At 37.6% G+C, this 20,999-nt stretch overlaps 1 protein-coding gene across 12 annotated transcripts in view; it reads right to left on the bottom strand.

Moving 5' to 3' along the window:
* The window catches only part of CFAP20DC (CFAP20 domain containing), a 206,763-nt gene that overhangs the window by 30,121 nt on the left and 155,643 nt on the right, over window positions 1–20,999 (bottom strand). For all 12 annotated transcript variants that reach the window (XR_006719465.2, XR_006719461.2, XR_006719463.2 and 9 more), the window contains one exon: window positions 17,225–17,286. Coding sequence is in view for 5 of the 12 variants with exons in the window: in XM_045505329.2 (XP_045361285.1) it covers window positions 17,225–17,286 (62 nt within the window). In the remaining 7 variants the exon portion in view is untranslated. The remainder of the gene's footprint in view (window positions 1–17,224; window positions 17,287–20,999) is intronic.

Genomic DNA, 20,999 nt, shown 5'->3' with positions numbered 1-20,999 from the left:
AATGGCAGCTGTATTTTCAGGAGGATCTGCTTTAGTCAGATAAGGGAAGTTCAGATGAGATTTCTTTCTACATCTCTGTAGCTCAAATGTTTTCATTTGACAATAATCTTTATATCAACTCTGGGTGTCTGAATGAGTCCCCACAGTTTATGCATGTTGCTGGGCACACATATGTATGTATTCTACTGGCCATATATCTAGGCAGTAACTGTTGGATAGAAGGATGTGGTATATTCAGCTTACAGAGATGCTGCCAAAATAGTTTTCCAAGGTAGTTACAACAATTTATATTCCCATCAGCAGAATGAGTTCTAGTTCCTTGGTATCCTTAACCAAAATTATTGGTAGGTTCTAGCCACTGTGATGGAGTTCTAGCCATTGTGATGGGGTGTAGTAGAATCAGTATATTTTTAATTTGCATTTTTCTGATTTTTAGTGAGTTTGTGCATATTTTCCTATATTTACTGGCTATTTGGATATCTTCTTTTGTAAAATGCCTGTTCAAGTCTCTTGGCCATATTTGCTTTCTTTTGAATTGTCTCTTTTTTTCCTACTGATTTGTGGTTCTTCATATAGTCTAAACATACATATTCTGGAGCCCTTCCTGTGTTGGAAGTATCTTCTCCCACTCTTTGGCATGTCTTTTCACCTTCTTAAGTAGTATACTTTAGTAAGCTCCAATTTTAATAAAGTCTAATTTATCAGTACTCTCCTTTAGGGTTACTGAAATTCAGATCTATTTAAAAAGTCTTTCCTACTCCAAGGCCATGAAGCTATTCTTCAAAGTTGCCTTCTAGAATTGCACTGTTCAATACGGTAGTCACTAGCCACAGGTGGCTACTGAGCACTTGAAATGGAGGTAGTCTGAATCGAGATATGCAGTGAATATAAACACACACTGGATTTGAAGGACTTAAAATGAAGAAAAGATTGTAAAGTAGCTCATTAATACAGTATTTTATACTGACTGAGAGGACAAGCAAACAACTAGAGTGGCACAAAGACTGCTTTAAACTGAAAACATTTGGACAGATGCAGACAGAAATCTCATCTGAATTTCCCTTGTCTGATTAAAGCAGAACTTTTCAAGAGTCAGCTGCTACAAACCCCCAACTCTGGGAAAGTCTCCAGTCAAGGAGGCGACTGACTTTAAGCAACTGAATGTTCCCAGAAATGGTGTAAATAAGCCGTATCAGGACCTTCCATTCTTTCCCACTGAAGCCCTAACCACTCCCCGACCCCCTTAAGCTGATACACAAACCCTGGCCCCTGGCTGTTCAGAGTCACTCCTTATAGAATGCTTCCACATGCACATATAATAAACTTCTTCTCCTGTTAATCTGTTGTCAGTTAATTCACAGCCCTCTGATCCCATCACTTGAACCTAAGTTGGTAGAGAAAAAATTTTCCTGCCAAGAACTAACACGTTAAAATGATAATATTTTGGCTATATAGGATCAAAATATATATATTCTTAAAATTAATTTTACTTGCTTTTAAATTTTTAAGTGGGTTACTATAAAAATGTTTTCTTCCTCTAGATGTGATTTTTTTGCTTCTGGCAGGCAGTTAGGGTAGGGTCAGAAGGTGATCAGCCATTAGAATGGTTCAGAATAAATGTGTATTAGTCCTCCAGAGAGCTGGTTTACTTCTGGTTAATTTTTCTTTCTAAGGTGTAGCACTTTGGAACTTACTATGGCCTCTTCTCTTCATAGGTCCTGAGCTCTAATTTTTGTCCCCCAAGCCCATGAGGCTGTTGAAGGCTATGTTCAGTGTCTCAGCCTCTCAGCTTCTACTTTCTAAAGTGGAATTTTTCCTGAGAAAAGTATCACAACATGCAGGCTGTCTCTCCTGGCTTCCCTACTTTTTTGGAGCAAGGCCCTGTAAACTCTCTCTGTCTTGGAAGTTCTCCAATGGCTTCAATCAAATAAGTCTCATATTTTGTCTGGCTTTTCTGGTTTTCTCAGAAGGAAGTTCAGTGTGAAACAACCAAATCTGCCATTGCCACAGGCAGAACTCATGTTAATTAATTTAAAAATATATCATGCCTGTCATTTAACATTGTAGGATTTTAATCACGATTGACATGGAGAATGGAGTCAGGGTTGTGGAGAAGCAGCAGTCCTAATCTCATTTCAGTCAAGGAAGGTTTTTACAGAAGGGGAAGGATGACTTTTAGAGTAGGAGATTTTGGCAAGGTGACAATTTCAGTTAGAGAGTGTTATGTAGGGCTAGGAATAGAGTCCATTCGATAATTGAGCTGACTAAGAGAATAGTGGAAATTCTAGCTCAAAGAAGACAAATGGATTATAAATCACATGCTAATTCTGAGTGGTACTATTGTCTGGAGTGTCTTGTTAAGAAGGATTTTAAGTTAATGGTGGGGATCAGGGACAAGAGGACTGTGATCCACTAGCAATGCCTGCCATGGACAAAGGGTGCGGGTTAGCTCCACATAAGTGTGAAACATATCCCCCAAATCATATGTCAGTGGTTGAATTATCATGCATTAAAAGTAGGACAGTACTGGCCCATTTGTAAATTTAATTTAGAGTCATCATGTTGGGGTTCTGAACATGCCACCCAAAATATGTAGCTTTGGCATATTGATTATTTTGAGCTGAAGACACTTGAGAAACAGTGGATTCAGAAAGGTTCTCTGACCTGTCTCTTTCTACTTCAAAGCAAGACAAAATTTCCTGGGGAGAATGTGCCTTGCTGGTATAGAGTACGACTCAATCACCAGAGACTATCAGAAGCCCAAAGATAGCACTGAGAGGAATCTACAAAACAAACTTTACTAAAACAACCCTTATCTTCCATTAGTTTTCCCCATATATTTACCCTCCCATGGTTTGCCACTCCTAAAAGCCTAAACTCCTCTTTCTTTTGTCTTGACACTTGTCTACAAATTTATTGTTTTGTGTTAAGATGCTATATAAGCCTCAACTTCTAACCACCCCTTTGAGTCACTCATCACTGAGCTTCTCCCACGTGTATCTGCACTGCACACAAATAAAATCTGCATGCTTTTCTTTTGTTAACTTGTCTTTTGTCAGTTTAATATTCAGGGTCTTGTGCAGAACCTAAGAGGACAGAGAAAAAAGGTTTTTCCTCCTCTATAATCATATCACTTTAAATTGGCTGTTGATCAATATTAACCTGGTAGAAGATTTTTAATGGAGGACCAAAGGACTTTATATTCAGCTATTATTTATTTTAGGTTGTGATTAATGTTCTGCAGGGGCAGTGAGCATACTTTTCAAATTTATGGACGACATTGGGCTGAGAGAGAAAATAGGCTGAACGACAAAGCTTCAGAAAGATTTTGATAGTCAAGAAGACTGGTTGAGACAACACTATCTCTTTCACAAGTATTTACCAAGATCCAGTTTGTGTCAGATCCTGGCACGAAATGCAATGATGAGCAAAAGTAGAGTTACTGCCCTCCTAGAAGTTACAGTGTGGAGGGTGAGACCAAAATCGGTCAGATAATCACACAAAAATGTGTAACTGTTTGAAGTTAGATGGTGCTTATGAGAATACTTATGGATATACTTATGTGCTTATGGATAGGGACTTGAGGGTTTCCTAGGGGATGTGACGCTTGAAAGGAAATCTAATGGATGGCTAAGTTTTAACCAGGCAAGGGAGAAGGCAAAGTAGAAGAACGCATTCTAGGAAGAGGGAACAATGGGAAAAGACTCTGAGGCAGACAGATTTGAGAAAAGGAAAGGAAGCCACTGTGACTCAAGCACAGATGTCTAGAGGGAAAATTGGACAAAATTAGGTTGGGCCAGCAGGCATAGGCCAAGCCACTCAAGCCTTGCAGGCCATTGAAAGATTCTGGCCTTTACCCAGTGAATAATGGGAAGCCATTGTGGGGTTTTAATATGAGGGTGTCACAGTCAGGTCTGTGTTTAGAAAAGGTTAGTCTGACTGCTTTGTAGGGAATTGGTATGGGTTGTGGTGGAAAAGTACAAATGGATGCAGGGAGACTACTTAGGAGGCTGTATAAGTGGTCCAGAAGAAAGATGGTGACAGTTTTAGGTGACCAAAAGCCAAAGACAAGCCATTAGTGGGATATGAGTATCGAGAAAAAAATGTGATTCAAGCTACACTTGAATCACACAGAGTTCTAGTCAATGGCCTACTGTAGTCCGAAGTGTAGTCCAAACTGTTGAGATGATTTTGTTCAGTTTGCAGAATCCCAATTTGATAAACTCAAAGACATCCAAAGGAAGGCAATTAGGACTATGCCAGGACCAGGAATGGCAAAGAGGACTTGAGGCTGAAAAAGTGAGATGCTGGAGGAGAAAATGAAACGACCAAAAAGCGATATTCAAAAATTTCAAGGGGTGTTATGTGAAAGAGTGATGATTCAAATGATTGTTCTAGAAAGAGAGCTAGGACCAATAGGGAGAAGTTATAGGGAAGCCCACGTTAGCTCAGAATAAGGAATGCTCAATTAAGAAGTGGACTGCCTCAAGTTGCACTGAGCCTGCTTCCCTGGCAAAGATGTGCAGAGATGACTTTCAAAGGTTAAATCATCTCTATAATCTCTTCAATCTCTCTAGGATTCTCTGATTCTCTCAAGTGTGATCTGATTTGGAAACTTTATTCCTAATAGTCCTATTAATATTCCTACCTCCACTATTATCACTTTCTACCATTTAATGAAAACACATGTGCCAGGCTCTGTACAAAACTTTTTACACATATTACCTCATTTAATCCTTACAATAATGCTATAAAGTAAGTAGTAAAATAGAACCCCTATTTTTTGGATAACCTAATTGAGGTTTAGAGAAATAAAGTAATTTCACAAGGATACAAATCTGGCATTTTAATTCCATTGACTGTGTTTTTAACCTACACTATATCATTTCCTAAAACCACTTACTCCACTATATGCCGATGAACTGCATACTGAGCTCAGTAATTTTAACCAATTTCTAAGCCTTCAAAATATGCAACTCTGTATTTCCAATGACAAAATATATTCAATGTCATATCTAGCAACTGCATCAGTCAGAGTAAGGCTGGGGTTATTCCTGGTAATAAGCAACTCCCAAATCTCAGTGGGTTAAAAACAACAAAGGTTTATTTCTTGCTCATGTTTGTAATTCAGCAACCAGGCTGGCAAAACAACCATCATCTTGAATGCTTCTGGTAGGTATCAGAGGAAAAGAGAACTCTGGAGGGTTTTACACCTACAATTAAATGCTCCACCCAAGTAACAACGTAAGCCATCTTGCTCATAATGTATTGGCTAGAACTAACTGGGCACTTTGGCTCCACCCAAAACCAGAAGAGCAGTCCAACAATGTGCTTGGGGTGGGGAAAGCTGGGAATATCTGGCAAATCGTGTTAGTAACTACTGCAGACAATAAATATGCAAAGAGGCCAGGAAAAAATGCAAACAATTTTTGCTGAATAAAGTTCAGAATTTCCACCAAGAATACTGACTACCTCTTTACATTAGCTTGTTTACTTACCCCAAGTTGAGAGTACTAATATATTAGAAGAAGGAAAATGTATAAAACATGCTGAATTCTGGAAAAAGTCTTTACTGTGTATGTAAGACATAATTTGAGCCATAATCCTGTCTGGGATTCAAGCCCTGGGCATGCAATATTAGTACATCTATTTGCACTTGGGTTAGATACAAGTGTTTAGACAGAAAATGTAATATTTTACTCCCTTACAAGTTACACTGTACCTAACTATGTAAAAAGCGATCACTGATGAGCTGAGAGAAGATAATAAGAAAAAACTCAAGACTTACATTAGGTTTTGACTATTAAGATGTTAGAATAAAAACCATTTAAATGTATTACAGAAATTTCACTCTGAAAATTCTTGGCAATGCCAGTTCATCACTGTCAAATTAACTAAGAGTGTGATATTCAGACCCCAGATTATTTATATAAAAATGTAAACCTCTTAAAAAGTTTTTCTTTCTGACAAATATTTGGAATAATATAAAATAAAACAAGTAATTCATCTTATTTCTTGCTATGACTCAGAGTACTCAAGTCAAATTTGAACTACTTTTATCCACTATCTGTGGGTAAACATAGTAGTTTTATTCATAAGTACTCCATGATCTCAGCTACAAAGCTAAAAACCTGCAATGAAAATATAAAGACAAATCAGTGGCATCTATGAAGCACTTTACTGGAAATGATTGTTAAGAGATAATGATTTCTTGTTGTAAGTGATTTAAATGTCCAAAGAGAAAGTCCGCGTGGTGTTAATGTGCTTAAAATGTAATTAAAATTTGTATTACAAATGCTAGTTTAGGAAAGAACTGTTTTTAAAAGCCAACAATATTTCCTGTAAGGTCATTGCTGTGATATTTTACATGGTGCCTTTTTCTAATTTGAAAGCTACCTATTTTAATAGAGAATGGTCCAAAACGTTTTTAAGGTCAAACTGGATATGTTGATGATTTAAAAATGCAAGCAAAGTGCTTTATTATACTATACTACCAGTTATAGTAGTTTATTGTTATTGTAGTTTAAAAATATCATTAAATCAGCACAAACCCACACTTATCATTTCCTGCACATTTTTCATGCCGAGCTGCCTTCTGACTATGAGTAATCTGTTAATCTGCTCTTTGCCTCACAATCTATCAAAGTGACAGATTCATTCCTTCTCTAATACATAATATCTTCATTTACTGTATGCCTTGCTGCATCTTTCTTTTTTGCTAGCACTGAAATTTAGAAAATCACAAGCAAATTTAGAGAATGTCACATGGGTGGTTGTTCTTGTTTGTTTCCCATTTCTTCCATTATTCCAACAGGAGAAACTGAAACTTTCTCAACTCTTAATGTGAGTTAATAGTATTTCTAAAATGAAGCCAATTTCAGGTTTCAATGAAACCTGTGAAAGAGGTCGGAAGAGGGCAAATGGTAAAATACAAAGTAATTGCACCCTTCACCAAGTCAAAACACTGGCCAAAATGGAATTTCCTACCAACACTCATGGCCAGTGAATAGACTCTCACTTTCCACCTCCAAACCTTTCCTGTAAAGAAAAAGGTATCATTACCAACAAAAAAAGAAAAAGCCATTCATCTAGTAGTTTAAGGATGAACTGCCCCCCTCACAGACAGTCCTTCATTACCATAAACATCAAACACACTTCATTAGCACAAACACACTTAACTGAAAGCCACACTGTGACTTTAAGGTGAGACCCTCAGTTTTAACGTGATGTTGATTGACCTCAGCCTGGGCCAGATCTCAGGTTTCTTGTTCTTTGTTATTTTAATAATACAAATGGTTCTGCTGTTTAAAAATTATTCACTATTAATTCAACAGAAGTTATTTTACCCTTCCCTCCTTTCCTGCTTTGATCCAGTTGCTTATTCTATAAGTTCTGCAAATAAAGAGATTTAAAGGCTGAAATATATGAGAATATATAAAATTCTAGCTAGTTTCCTTTCATCTTAAATAAGAGATAAAGTTATCTACAAGTCACCCTTTGGCTTCACTTGTTATCAATCCAAGGGTTCAAATAATAAAACAAAGGTCACTATTGTTAATCTCAAATGTCAAAAGCAACGAATTATTTACAGCAAAATATGAGAAGCTGCTCTCTAACCAGTCTTGTTTCAGCATATACGTAATTTTCTTCCATACATACACCCAACCCAACACCCAACAGCATTTTCTTGAGCTGAGCACCAAATTGCATCTGATTTGTCTTAATGGATGGCAAGGGAGCTAAAGGCTTTTAAAAATCAATGGACAAGAAAGAGTCAATAGAACAATAATGTTAGTGTTAATTCAATCAAATCAGCTAAAAGTTGTTTGCCTTTTCTCCTTCAAGTAATTTTAAATAGGCTGGACGTTTGACTTGTGCGGTATTTATTATACTGAGTGGGTTTTTATGAGGTAATGAACAGCAAAATATGAAGCTGTAAACTCGGGTAAACATAATATATTGCTAGAGTGAAAAATTATGTGTTCTAACTTTAATCAATTTCAGAATGTAATGTTTTTCATTAACAAGAGAAACAAAAAAAATTACAGGGAAGATGTAAAACCAACTGCCAACAAAAGCAGCACTTGCGAGTGGGTATGGTTTTGGAAAGGTTGCCATTTCTCCATGCCAGGCTGGGCCCATGCTCCCCTGCCCCAGGTACCTTCACAGCCTGCCGTGGACTGGCCTTTGCTGGGAAGCCAGTCCCTCACCCTCTCTCTACGGTACTCTGCACAGAGTAGGTGCTTCAGAAATACTGAATGTTGCTGAAGGTATGAACTGCAGTACATTTTCAATCATTTAGTGTTGTAGTGGTTCCTTGTTTGAGTAACAAGGGGAGCACTGTGCATTAGGTTACAAAGTGAATGATGAGGCAGTGAGTCTACGGATGCCACTGGCTGTGGCCATTTAACCATAACTATGGTCTTCCATTTCCCAGGTTCACGTCATCATCCTGGACCTCAGCCTGCATTCCTCTCACCCTCCCCTCAGCCAGAACTGAGGTGAATGTTATAAACTGGAATTAGTACTTCGATGTCTTTTTAAAGGTGCTCATTACTCTAGAATAGGAAGCTGAATCTTTTAATTAAAAGCTGAAACTGTAAAACGTTGGAATGGTAAATAATTACTTTGGTAATTACCTTTTTTTACACAGGACCCTGGGCCAAAGGTAATCTGAATCCATCATTTGGATGGATAACAATGACTAGGGAGGCCTTGGTAATCACAGGAGCCCCACATTCTGCTAGTTAAAAATGCTAAGACTCTTCAGGGATCCATCATTTCAGACACAGAAGCTTGGGGAGGGGTGGGGGAGAAGATGCTATCTGTTGTTCTGAAGCTCTTGTGGACGTGGGTTTTGTGAGTTTGTAATTTTGGAAAACATAACGATAAATAAAATATTGATGAGTAGTTCTCCAGCCCTAATGGCTTTACTCTCTCATGGAGTACAGCTGGAAAAGCAGGAGACTCAGGTTGAAGTGCTAAGCCCCAGCGGCCTGAGAGACCTGGTCAGAGAGCACGCAGGCATCTCAACTAAGAAGCTGGAGGGTGAGGTCACAGGTGCCCAGGCAGGCAGGGCCAGAATGAACAAGTAGAGAGAGCAAAGGAAAAGAAATATTGGTCCAGTGGCAGGGGTGGCACCCAGTCTTCTGGGGTGACGGCTAGTTAGGGCCTGGGACAGGGTGACTGGAACAAGTAGGCAGTCTGAGCTAGTGAGCTCTTGTAGAATAAATGATCAGAACTAGGACTAAAAGTGAGCTGGACAGGTGAAGAAGAGCCAAGAGCAGAGGAGGAAGAAGTGATGGGACTGCCAGCTGTCTAGCACTGCTGGTGAACTGTTGGGTCTTCTGGAACCCAAGGGGAATGGTGGCCCTGAAGTTGTGGCAGGCAGGGTCCCAGGTTCAGAGTGGTCAGAGGTGATAGGCAGCATGATTTCCCAGGTATTTGGTTGGCTACCAAGGGTGCCTTTAGCTTAGGTCTTCTCAGCGGCAGGGCTAGAGAGGCTAGGGAAGCCATTCTGAGCCCAGCACGTGTTACAGACCAGGCAGGAAGGGGACTCAGGCGAGCCTCTTTGTACAGGAGTTTTTAAAGTCTGTTTACTGGTTAGATCAGCGAACTGAGGACCCTTCTAGGAGCAGGTGGGGCAGGGGGCTCACTCGAGGGTAGCTGCACCATAGGCTCAGATGTTCCTTCTTTCTCTGTAAACACATACACACACAGACACACACACGCTCTTTTTCTTCTTATCCAGATTCTGTTCGTTGGTGAGGGTTAAGAACACATTCTGTAGCAATGCCAGCTCAAGCAGATTTCTAGCAAGTGACACCCTGACTTCACAAAATGGGCATGAATAGGCAAATACAGATAAGCAATTTCCAATAAGAATGCAGAGAAAATTCTCAAAATCAGTTTGAGAAAACCGTCTCCATTTAAAGTTTTAAAATGATACATTTACCAGAGACTTAGGATTGTGGGTATCTTCTAAGGTATCATTTAAAACAAATTCATGAAAGAGATTTCATTTATTATAAGCAGGAACCAGCCCAGGTTCCAGACACCCTCAGGGGAGAAAAGTATACAGGTGCTTCTGGGTTCCAGCTAGCAATTAGGTACACAGTGATGTAGCTAGTGTAGAGACATGGGGTAAAGTCGTTTTTGTGAGATTCAGTGAATTCAGCACACATTTCTTGAGTGTCTCCTTTGTGTTGGCACTGTTTGGAGAGCTAGGATATTGTGAGCAAGAGAGATAAAAAGGCCCTATTCTCACACAGTTTACATTCTAGCATATTCTGTGTGTGTGTGTGCGTGTGTGTGTGAGCAGACAATAAGCAACAAGCAAGAAAACATCAGGTAGTGAGGAGTACTACGGTGAAAATAAAAAAGAAAATATAATGAGGCTGCCTGGGGCTATTTTAGGTCAGATGCTAAGAAGGGGGCTCTCTTAGCCTCCATTTAGATGGATGACATTTATATGGAGACCAGAATGACAGGAGGCTGCTATGTCCTTTCTAGAGAGTCCCAGCAGAGGGGCCATCTCATGTGAAGCTCTTAAGGTGGTATTTGTGTATTTGAGAAAAAGAGACAGGACCATGGTGTTTGATCCATAGTCCACAAGGTGCAAAATGGTATGAAACACAGTCTGAGTGGTGGGCATGTAGGGTAAGGAGCACGAGTTGACCCTAAGAACAGAGGGCAACCTTTGGGAGGTTTTACACGGGGGAATGCTTCAGTCCAGTTTAGGTGTAACACCACCACTCTGGTTGCTCAGTGGAGAACAGAGAGAAGGGGCCAAAGGAGCAGAGAAAGCAAGTGAGAAGCGATGGCATTTGTCTAGGTGAGAGATGATGGCAGTCTGGGCTGGGACTGCAGCAGTGAGGAGAGAGCAGTGGCTGGAGCTGGCATACGCTGTGGTGGGAGGGAGCGCCAGTACAACTTGCTGAGGCTGGACAGGAGGTGGGTTAGAGAGAGAAACCAGGGATCGCTCTTGGTTTCTGGCTTAAGTAAAAGGGGGTAAAGGTGGCATTTTCTGAGATGGAGAAAACTGAGGAAAGAACAGATGTGTAATGTGTAGAGGGAGAGAAAACCAAGTTATGTTTTGAATGCTTGGATTTGAGGTATACATTAGAGGTCCAAGTGGATATCTGCCAAATTGGCAGCTTGGATACATGAGTCTGGAACTCAGAGGAGGGTCAGGACTGGACATATATAATTTTGAGAGTCATTAGAATATAGAGGGCATTGGAAGCTATTATTAAGTAGTTTGTATAAATAATACATATTACATTATGTATTAAAGATTAGGGCAATTCTAATGTTCACCGGTGTCTATGCACCTCTGGCTTGGCAGGGAGTGGAACATGCATGGAAATTAGATTTCAACTTTGTCCAAACAAGAGCCTTTAGTGAAAACACAATTTTATCCTGGTTGTGAATAAAGCGATACCACTGTCTTCCTATTTTCAGAAAAGGAAAGGGCAATCTTGCACAGCCATAGAAAAATATTTGAAATTCAACTGGCTAACTTTGGGGATGAAGACTTTCATATCTGCATGGTGTCTGGGCGTACCTCTACCCTCCCTCCCTTAGCTCACATTCTGACAGAGCTCCTTACCAAGCCAGGCTGTGCTGAGCACCACAGGGAGGACAGACACCACCCTGTCCTCAGGGAACTTGGAAGTTGGAGAACAGCATGACAGGTCCTCAGCCAAGCAGTTTAAATCAGAGTTCTGGGTATGGAGAGTCACCGCCTTCAAATGAGCAGGTGGGAATTTGTGGGAAGAGGATTATGAAATAAGAGGCACTGATACCCATAGCTTTTCCTAGTTAAAGCTAAGGATAGGAATGATATGAAAGTTAAATCTGATGCCTTTTGTTTTATAGGCAAATCATTAAGATTTAACGCCAAAATATAGACAATAGAAAACAACGACACTACATTTACAGAAACTGTGTGCCCAGTTAATCGAAAAATCCTCTGTTATGCTTTGGTCTAAGGAGGAATATTTGTTAAAAATCTGACTTATTTGTTTTAAAATGATCCAAACTTAATCATCTGAAGAGAAACATGACATACAAGTTCTGTATTTAATTTTATTTATTTACACATTTTCTGTCTCTTGTGTTGGTGGGGAAAAAAAGCTTAAGCCATAGAGGAGAAGCTCATCAGGCTGAGTCCCGACAATTTGAGAGAAAAGAAAAATGAAGCCACTGTGATCAGTCCAGAGAAGCGCTTGTAGGTTACAATGACAGGCCTGCTTGCCTCAGTCAGGCTGGCTGAGCCAGCATGAACTGAGGTCAGTGGTTATTAATCATTTGTCAAAGTCTGCAGGGAATTATCAGATAATTATAGTTATAAGTACATTTATATCACACAAACATGTGGCAAGGCTGCAAAGGATTCAAGCCCTAACACAATCTGCAATGGCATTTTAAAAAACTACAGATAAGTGATAAATCATAAAGGAAACACTTCAGAAAGAAAACCATGCCATTCATGACTGGGCAGTCTAGAATTATTTTCTATGTTGTTTATTTCCATAAATATTTAGAAACCTTACAGAGCCTTTGAGTACTTTCCCTCCACCCCCTAATTTTCCAATAAGTTGTAAAAATAGCAAGTGTAATCGTCATTTGAAATGAAAGACTGGTTATCGACTCCATCCATATCAACAGACAACCAGAATGTAATCACAGCTTACTTTATAAAACCTTTTCCTGAGCAAAAGTATCTCAAGCTGTTCTGAAGAATCTACATAAACACATAAATAGATGTGCCTAAGGAACAGCTCTGAACCCCACCAACCAATAGATGGCACTTTAAAATAAATAACTTAAGGCCGTGAACAGCATCCATTTTGTTCAGTTTGGCAGAATATAAGTTTATATGCTAGGAAACATTTCTCAACATGAATGAACTGTGAAATTGTTTCCTCCTTCCCAACACTCCTCTAAATTGTATTAGATTTTGTTAGCCATTTCTGCATCTTGTCATAGAGGCTGTCAGTGCCCCATGAGACAGTGTGGGTAGATAGACACTGGAGGCAAGGGCCCCAGCATCTGAGATGCTGCCTAAATCTCAGTCAGCATGTTAGGCCAAAATAATGGGAAACGTCACCCCCAAGCCTACCAATGCAAGGGGAAATGGCCTTGTTGCCAGGTCTAGACACACAAGGGAGTGTGATGAGATGAATCATGTGTATTTCAATCCCTAGATTGTAAACTTCTCAGGAAATCATTACCATTGTATCCTACCTCTAACCAGTGTCAAGCGTTGCCCTGTGAGTGCAAGTGAAACCTTTCAATCTGAGGAACACAATGAATGAATATATGAGGTGTTTCAGCTGTTTTCATCCTAAAGCCTACTTTTCAAAACCCAAATGTGCCTGCTTCATGGACTGCATACTATCTTTAATCATCAACACATAAAACTAAGAAGGTAATTATGGTGCATAAATAAAAATCTTTCCAGAATAAAATGTAAATAAAACACTTCAGAGATATTGGTTGTTCTGTTACATTAATAACGTTTATGAAAAATTGACTCTCTAAATATGTACGTATGCAGGTATGAGTATATATAATTTAAAAATATTAGGTTCTTAGGTGTCTGGAGTAGTTGCAGATATTTCATTGAAGCTAGTGTGGCCCCTTCACCTCCCAAAGGGCACCATCATGCTTTCCTTTCAATGGACCTGCAAACACATGTGTCCCCCATCCCCAACATGTTTGCATTACTTTGTTCAGGAAATCAAGAGCCTACTGCTTCTCATGTATTGTTCAGAGCTTCTGCATACCAAACTTTCAATAAGATTCAGGTTGGATGCTTGTTTATGCAAAGGGGTAGACTTAGAGACTTATCTTTTCTTCTTCTTCTTTTTTTTTTTTTTTTTTAGTATTCATTATCAGTATCTTTCAACTTTAAAGTTTAATTTTAAAGTTCTGTATTTTAGGGTCTAAAACATGGGATAGAGTAATTTTTAAGAAATATAATAAATACAAATCTTAAGAACCATGGCTTTAAATTTTAAGTTAAATTACATGTATTACATGATTCAATTTATCCCATTTTTATAGATGATCTATGCTGACCTCATAATTTTATCATCTTCTTTATTTATGGCTCAATAATGCCTTTCTGCCAATTCTCCAAACTGCTGGATTTATGAGCCAAGAGCCAAGCTGTTTTTGAACAGCTATATAATAATTTTCTAGGAAACTGGTAGATAACCTGATGGAAAATAGGGTTGGTGGCATTTTACTTTTTTGCTTTAAAAATAATTGGCTTTTAATTTTATTGTGTAAAAATATAAATACATTTTTCCTAAATGAATGAACACTTACTTTGTTAAGTAAAATATATTGTCTGTTTAGCTGATGAATTTTCTTATATTCTGTCTTTGAGAATCAAATTTTGAAAGGGATATTTAAAATCACATACTGCCACATCTACTTAATTAATTAAGTAATTAAACAATTAATCAATCCAATATTATGAGGTATGTTTTCTATGTAGGGCAGTGTTCCCTTCAATAGTGGAACTGGTTTTACTATGTAATAGCTTATAATGAGTCTCATCAAAGTCACAGAATCATAAATCTGGAAGTGACCTCAGAGAGCTTATAAAATCCAAATCCTTTCCTTTACACATGAGGGTGTTCTTATTGTTAGACGAGGTCTGGACAGGTTGGGAGGCTTGTCTGAGATCATATACGGGGTTAGTAGCAGAAGTAGGATAAAAATTAGGTCCTCTTTCTCCTTTTGTTGAAACAAAATACTTCACTTTCTAACATCACTTTCTGTTACTCTTATTTACTCAGACTACAAGTCCTGACTTTGTTGTTATTAGGACAAAAGTTGGATTTCCAGTTACTTTGAAAGTTTATTCTTATATAGATAAAGTGTTTTTTGGTCAAATCTAGATGGGCTGCAAGATTGCAAGAGACACATATCAAGAGATAACTAAATTGAAGAACGTTTAAATACCTTTTTATATATACTAAAATTATAATCTCAATTTTCAACTCCTTATTATTATCTATTGATGATAATGACAATTCCCCCTACTAGATAACATGCAAGAATGACTAGATCAGGCATATGGACCAGGAACACTTAGAAGAAATTATTCATAAAGAACACTTACTCTTCCTATGTCATTAATATTCTGGGCCCCATTAAAAGTCCTATAAACTATGTAGGTGGTCTCCTGATAGCCATGTTAGTTTTATATGGCTTGGTTGGCTCTTCATTGCTGATTGGACCAGAAGTGAATACTTAGCCCAAGCCAGGCCAATTACATTCTCTCTCCTGGAAAGCAGGAATTGGGATTCAGACATAGACTGTCAGCCTCGGCATGTACTTTGAACTGTAATGTGTAAACCCAAGACAGCCATATGTGATAGGAAGCAGAGAAAGCTGGAGCTTAGAGTGAAGAATGGAGCAGACAGGAAAAAGCAGGCGGAGGTGCAGTGAAGATACTGTTTGCCTGCCTCTCAGCTTTCTAGTCCCTAGTTTCAGGTCCCTCCTGAGAACTGGCTGCCCTTGGCTTCCAGAATACAGCCCTATATCCTTACTTAACGAAGCCCTCCCATCTGTCTGTCTCTTTTTGTCTTTCTCCCTTTCTCTTCTCCTTCTCCTCCTCTATCTCTCTCAAAACTAGCTCAGTTGTTTTTGATTATGTGCAATGAGTTTTGATTCAGACACTATTAGATACCACACTCTGGAGCGAGAGCTACAACTCTGTCAGTGTTCTGGTCTATTCCATGGGACGACCCACAGTACAGGTGAGAGAGCTTGATAATGAGATGCATTTAGATAATAAGATGCATTATAATAACTAAGATCCTGTGTGTGGAGCTCAAGACAGACTCATTTTCAATAAATTCCTAGTATCTTAATATATAGTAATAAATTGATATTGACTTATACTGATAAACCAGCCTATTTAGCTATTTTTTTCAGAAAGCCATACAAGATACATGCACCCCAATGTTCACAGCAGAACTATTTACAATAGCCAAGACATGGAAACAACCTAAATGTCCATCGACAGATGACTGGATAAAGAAGTTGTGGAACACGATGGAATACTACTCAGCCAAAAATATAATAAAATAATACCATTTGCAGGCAACATGGATGGACCTAGAGAATGTCATTCTAAGTGAAGTAAGCCAGAAAGAGAAAGAAAAATACCATATGATATCACTCATATGTGGAATTTAAAAAAAAAAGACAAACAAACTTATTTACAAAACAGAAACAGACTCACAGACATAGAAAACAAACTATGGTTACCAGGGGGTAAGGGGGTGGGAAGGGATAAATTGGGAGTTTGAGATTTGCAGATAATAATTAATATATATAAAAAAAGATAAACAAAAAGTTCATACTGTATGGCACAAGGAACTATATTCAATATCTTGTAGTAACTTATGGTGAAAAAGAATATGAAAACGAATATATATATGTTCATGTATGACTGAAGCATTGTGCTATACACCAGAAACTGACACAACATTGAAAACTGACTATACGTCAATAAAAATATATATTAAAAAAAGAAAGTCATACAATACTATATACACTTCAAAACTCATATTCAGATTTACTTGTCTATAATGAGCCTAAAATAATAAGGTTTTTTAATATTGACAAATTACTCATGTCAATGACATTCTAAATAATGAAATAATTTTGAGATTATGAACTTTGAAATTATTAAAAAAGAGAACAGCCATTTGAACTTATATAAGCTATTTTGGTAAATGTAAAGGCACCAGGTAACATAAAGATTTATGCCTAAAATGTACTAAACATCAAATACCTATTAAAACAAAATATTTATGCAAATAGATTAATACTGAATAAATTAATACTTAAAGAGAGCCTGTTATGTGCCAGGAACTGTGCTAAGGATTTTTCACGTATTAGGTCATCTGATCCTCTCCCAAATCCTATGAGGTAATTATCATGCCTAAATTACTTGGACTTAAATGACTTTCTCAAAGTCCCACAGCCAGTAAGAGGCAGAAGTGCTAATTAAACCTAGTTTGACTGTTAACTATGACAGCATAATCTGAATGAGAAAAGTAGACTGAACCAAAACTTCTAAACAGAAGAACTTTGGAAGCTCTTTGGAAGTTTGGAAAATTTCATGAAACCAAGGTAAATGCCCAGTCAATTCCTAAACAATCTTTAAAAAAAAATTATTAATGATTCTTACCGGGGGTTAGAAGGAGAAGGTGGATTCATTTCTTTCTGATAGTGACGACCCTGGTTGACAGGCTGTAAAAGACAAAACATTTGTGAGGCACTATTCAGCATAATGTTCTTTACATATACTTTCACATGCACTCTCATTACATAATTTTTCCTGAGAAACAATCTGCATGAAGGAGCTGGTTTATTTTACAAAGAGTCAAAGGCTGTTTGGGACATCCAGCAAATAACAAAGTGGTGTATGTGAGAAAGCACAGGTTATTTTAATGACCAGTCACTGGACTAGACAGCATCTATCATATAATTAAAGCTCATGTGTGAAATCTTCCTCCTTGTGTGATTTTTATGCTGTTAACATTGGTTGTTGTTTCCAGGACAAAAAAAAAAAAAAAAAACAAGATATATTATCGTGGAACTAACGCTGTATAGCAAGTATCAGCAATAACTTGGAGACCTGGAGATATAGAATATATATATTTATATCTCAATGTTACTAAGTTCGTAAGGATAACTTCTGTTTTCTTTAATGGCATTACACATGTGAATCTTAGGTCAAGGTGGTCATTTTCCCTGAGTGTATAATAAAGCCTGAAGCATTAATTAGTTGAACTGAAAAAAGTGATGCCAATACCTAACAAAATGTGAAATCTCAATTTTTCCCTCCCCAAGAAAACTTTTAAGTTATTGTGTTTTTCAAAACATAGCTAAATAACTACATTCCATGAAAGCCTTAAACACTTGCCTCCAATGGAAATTGATGTTTTCCCTCTGTTCTATAAAGGGAGAAAATTCCATTATATCTGATAAAATTCTCTTTTTGAACATCAGCTCAAAGTATTTTTCTTATGTAGTTAACAACCATGTAATTCTAGTATGAAAATCATTTTTAACATTCTCATCTTATTAAAAGTCAGAGTTTGGTATACATTTTTGAATTGCATTTAAAGGGCTTCAGTTACTTCCTTACCCAATGTGGTTGCCATTAAGGTTTTCTCAGCCATAATTTGGCACCACATGCTGCCCCAACCAAAGGAAAGAGTATAGCAATGATGCCTGTACATATAAAGCACATATCCCTTATTTTCCACAGATTCTTTAATGGACCATAAAATATTAATGACATGGGTGATGGGAATTCTTTAAACTGTCTTCCTCTATAAATAATTTCTTGGAAGTGCCCTTTTAATTTAAATCAAACAGCCTGTCTGATAATCACAGTCACTTAGCCTGATTATCGGTGATGCACCATGAATTTAAATGTACTTAGATACTTTGGCAATTGAACCAATACCAACGCATCACCATTTCAGTAATAAGAAAAAACAGCTGGGAGAACAGTGGCAGGAAAAACATGTCATAAGACATATTTGATCTCACTGGAGAAATAAGACTTCCAGCAATTTGCAAGTGAAATTTAGTTCTATGATTTAGGCTTTATTATTTCACAGCAAAAAAGGAATTAGCAAGCAAAGAGCCTAACAGGTTTCCCTGGATCAACTCACAGTGGCGCAGAAATTCTCCTGATAATATATTCATTTCCGTATTTCAACTGTACTCAGGCCTCCAGTGAATGGACCTTCACCTATATACTTTCAGAGGCATTTATGTAACACTCTAAACATCACAGTCTCAATATTCAGGCAAATTCCCATTTTCTTGATTTTACACCATTAATTCTATTTACAGCTGTCCCCAACCCCCTTATTCCAAATGACTTACTCTATCCTCTGGAGAACAGAAATGATTACAGAATCCTGTTTTGTTTGTGACTCAGTTCTCACTTAGATTACATAGACTGGCCCTTCCACATTTGCTCATGTTTATATAAAACAAATCCAATGATACAAGGAGTAAAAAAGGACACTATCAATAAAAGATTCACATTCATAGTGATTTTTAAGTGTTAGAAAACAAACAAACAAAAAAACCAGTGGTAACTGTTTGAAGTAGTAAAGACTGATGACACGAATAAAAGAACGAAAAAATTCAGTTAAAATAATTGCAGGTCAGTGGAACTCAGTCTAAATACTCAATTCCTTTTCTTAATTCTTATTACTGAAAATTAATTACCAAGCTGTCACTCAAAATATTTTATTTAATAACCAACTGAAATTTACTAATAGCAATCATGGCAGAGCATTCTGACTCATACTTGTAACTGCTATAAACTGACTTACAAACCTCAACTGCTAATGACTGTGTTGGGGAGGGACTTAAATCTTGCTTTGGAGTGGGTACCATACTAAATTGGGTGGCTCCAGTCCCCCTTCTCTGTACATGTCCCCTAATTCCATAATCAGACTCATGGGAAGGAAGAGATTATGGTAATGATAAAGATAAAGAGCTCCTTCAAGATATTTCAGTTCCCATTAACTTTGCTTGATGCTTTGAATGGGCAGAGCATTCACTTGGATGAGGTCTTTTTGTTTTACCAGGCCCAAATCAGACTGAATAAAAACATGTCTAATGGTTTCTAAAAGCTCTCTGAAGATGGTGGGCTGGCAGTCAGGGAGATGGAGGGGCTGTCTGAAGCCACATGTTCCCATCTACAAATGGGGTAGATATGTTTCTGTACCTATATGGCAGGAAACCTATTTCTACTATTTCTAGGTAGGTAACATCCCATGAAAGCAGCAGTTAAAAAAGAATAAAATTGATTTTTTGATTTTGGAGGTCACCATATTTAGAGAATTCCATAAAAAGAAGCAAAGGGATAATAATCAGTACCTATAAATAACTAGGACAATAATAATAATAGCAGTAACTGTTATTTATAACACTTACTATGTGTTAAACCCTTGATAGGTATTGTCTCATTTGATCCTCACTCACAGCAATTTTATAAAATAGATAGGATTAACTACTCCATCTAACAGGAAGAAATTCAGACACTGGGTGTTAACCTAAGGTCATGACAGTCAGGAAATAGCAGGGCCAGAATTTGAACCCATACAGTCTGATTTCACAGTTTACCCTCTTAATCAGTAAATTGTAGTGCTTAATCCAGCTTAGGGGTTCATCAAGAGTGGTGAATACCTAAGTTTTTGAATAACAAATATGACAAACTGAGTTCAGTTAATGGCAGGGAAAAAAAAAGTGGTCCTGAGATATATTTATTTGAAATATATAAGACTACCTCTTCACCATAAATTAAATTCATTTGATTTCATCTTATGAAGTGTCATTATATATTTAAAATTAAAGAAAATAAAATTTGCCATATTAAATTTCAGACAACATAAGATATAACAGACAATACTCTAAGAAGGAGAAAAGTTTATTTCATGGGGTGACTTTCATAGTCACTAAACACAGAACAACTTGCACATTTCAATATTTTCTCTTGACAGCACAGATATTACACCAATTCTAATATCAGTTTTTGTATATCACTTCTATAGTGGTATAAAGGACAGCTGCTTATCTGATTTATTGGCAGCTTATAGCACAATCAACTACTTACCTTTTTACTTCAGGAGCATTAAAAGAAAACCCATTATAACCAAAGAGAGCTGAGAAGTTAATGAATCTGTAGATCAGAACAAATTAAGACCTATTAACTATAAAGAGCTTGAAATGCCAATATATTATACATTGGACACACAGCAGCTAGCATTCATCATGTAAAACACTGATATGCTGATGAGCCAAAACATGAAACAGATCCTAGAAATGCAGGACCTTGTCCTTTTGGTGGCGCTGTTGCTATGCACTAGTGTTGGGAAAGCCGTACTCGTGAAATCACTGCGGAGAGAGCACAAGAAGCTTTGCCTTTCCAT

Source organism: Camelus bactrianus, chromosome 17, assembly GCF_048773025.1.
Source record: "Camelus bactrianus isolate YW-2024 breed Bactrian camel chromosome 17, ASM4877302v1, whole genome shotgun sequence".
Classification (NCBI taxonomy): Eukaryota; Metazoa; Chordata; class Mammalia; order Artiodactyla; family Camelidae; genus Camelus; species Camelus bactrianus.
This window is presented reverse-complemented; position numbering and strand designations above follow the sequence as displayed.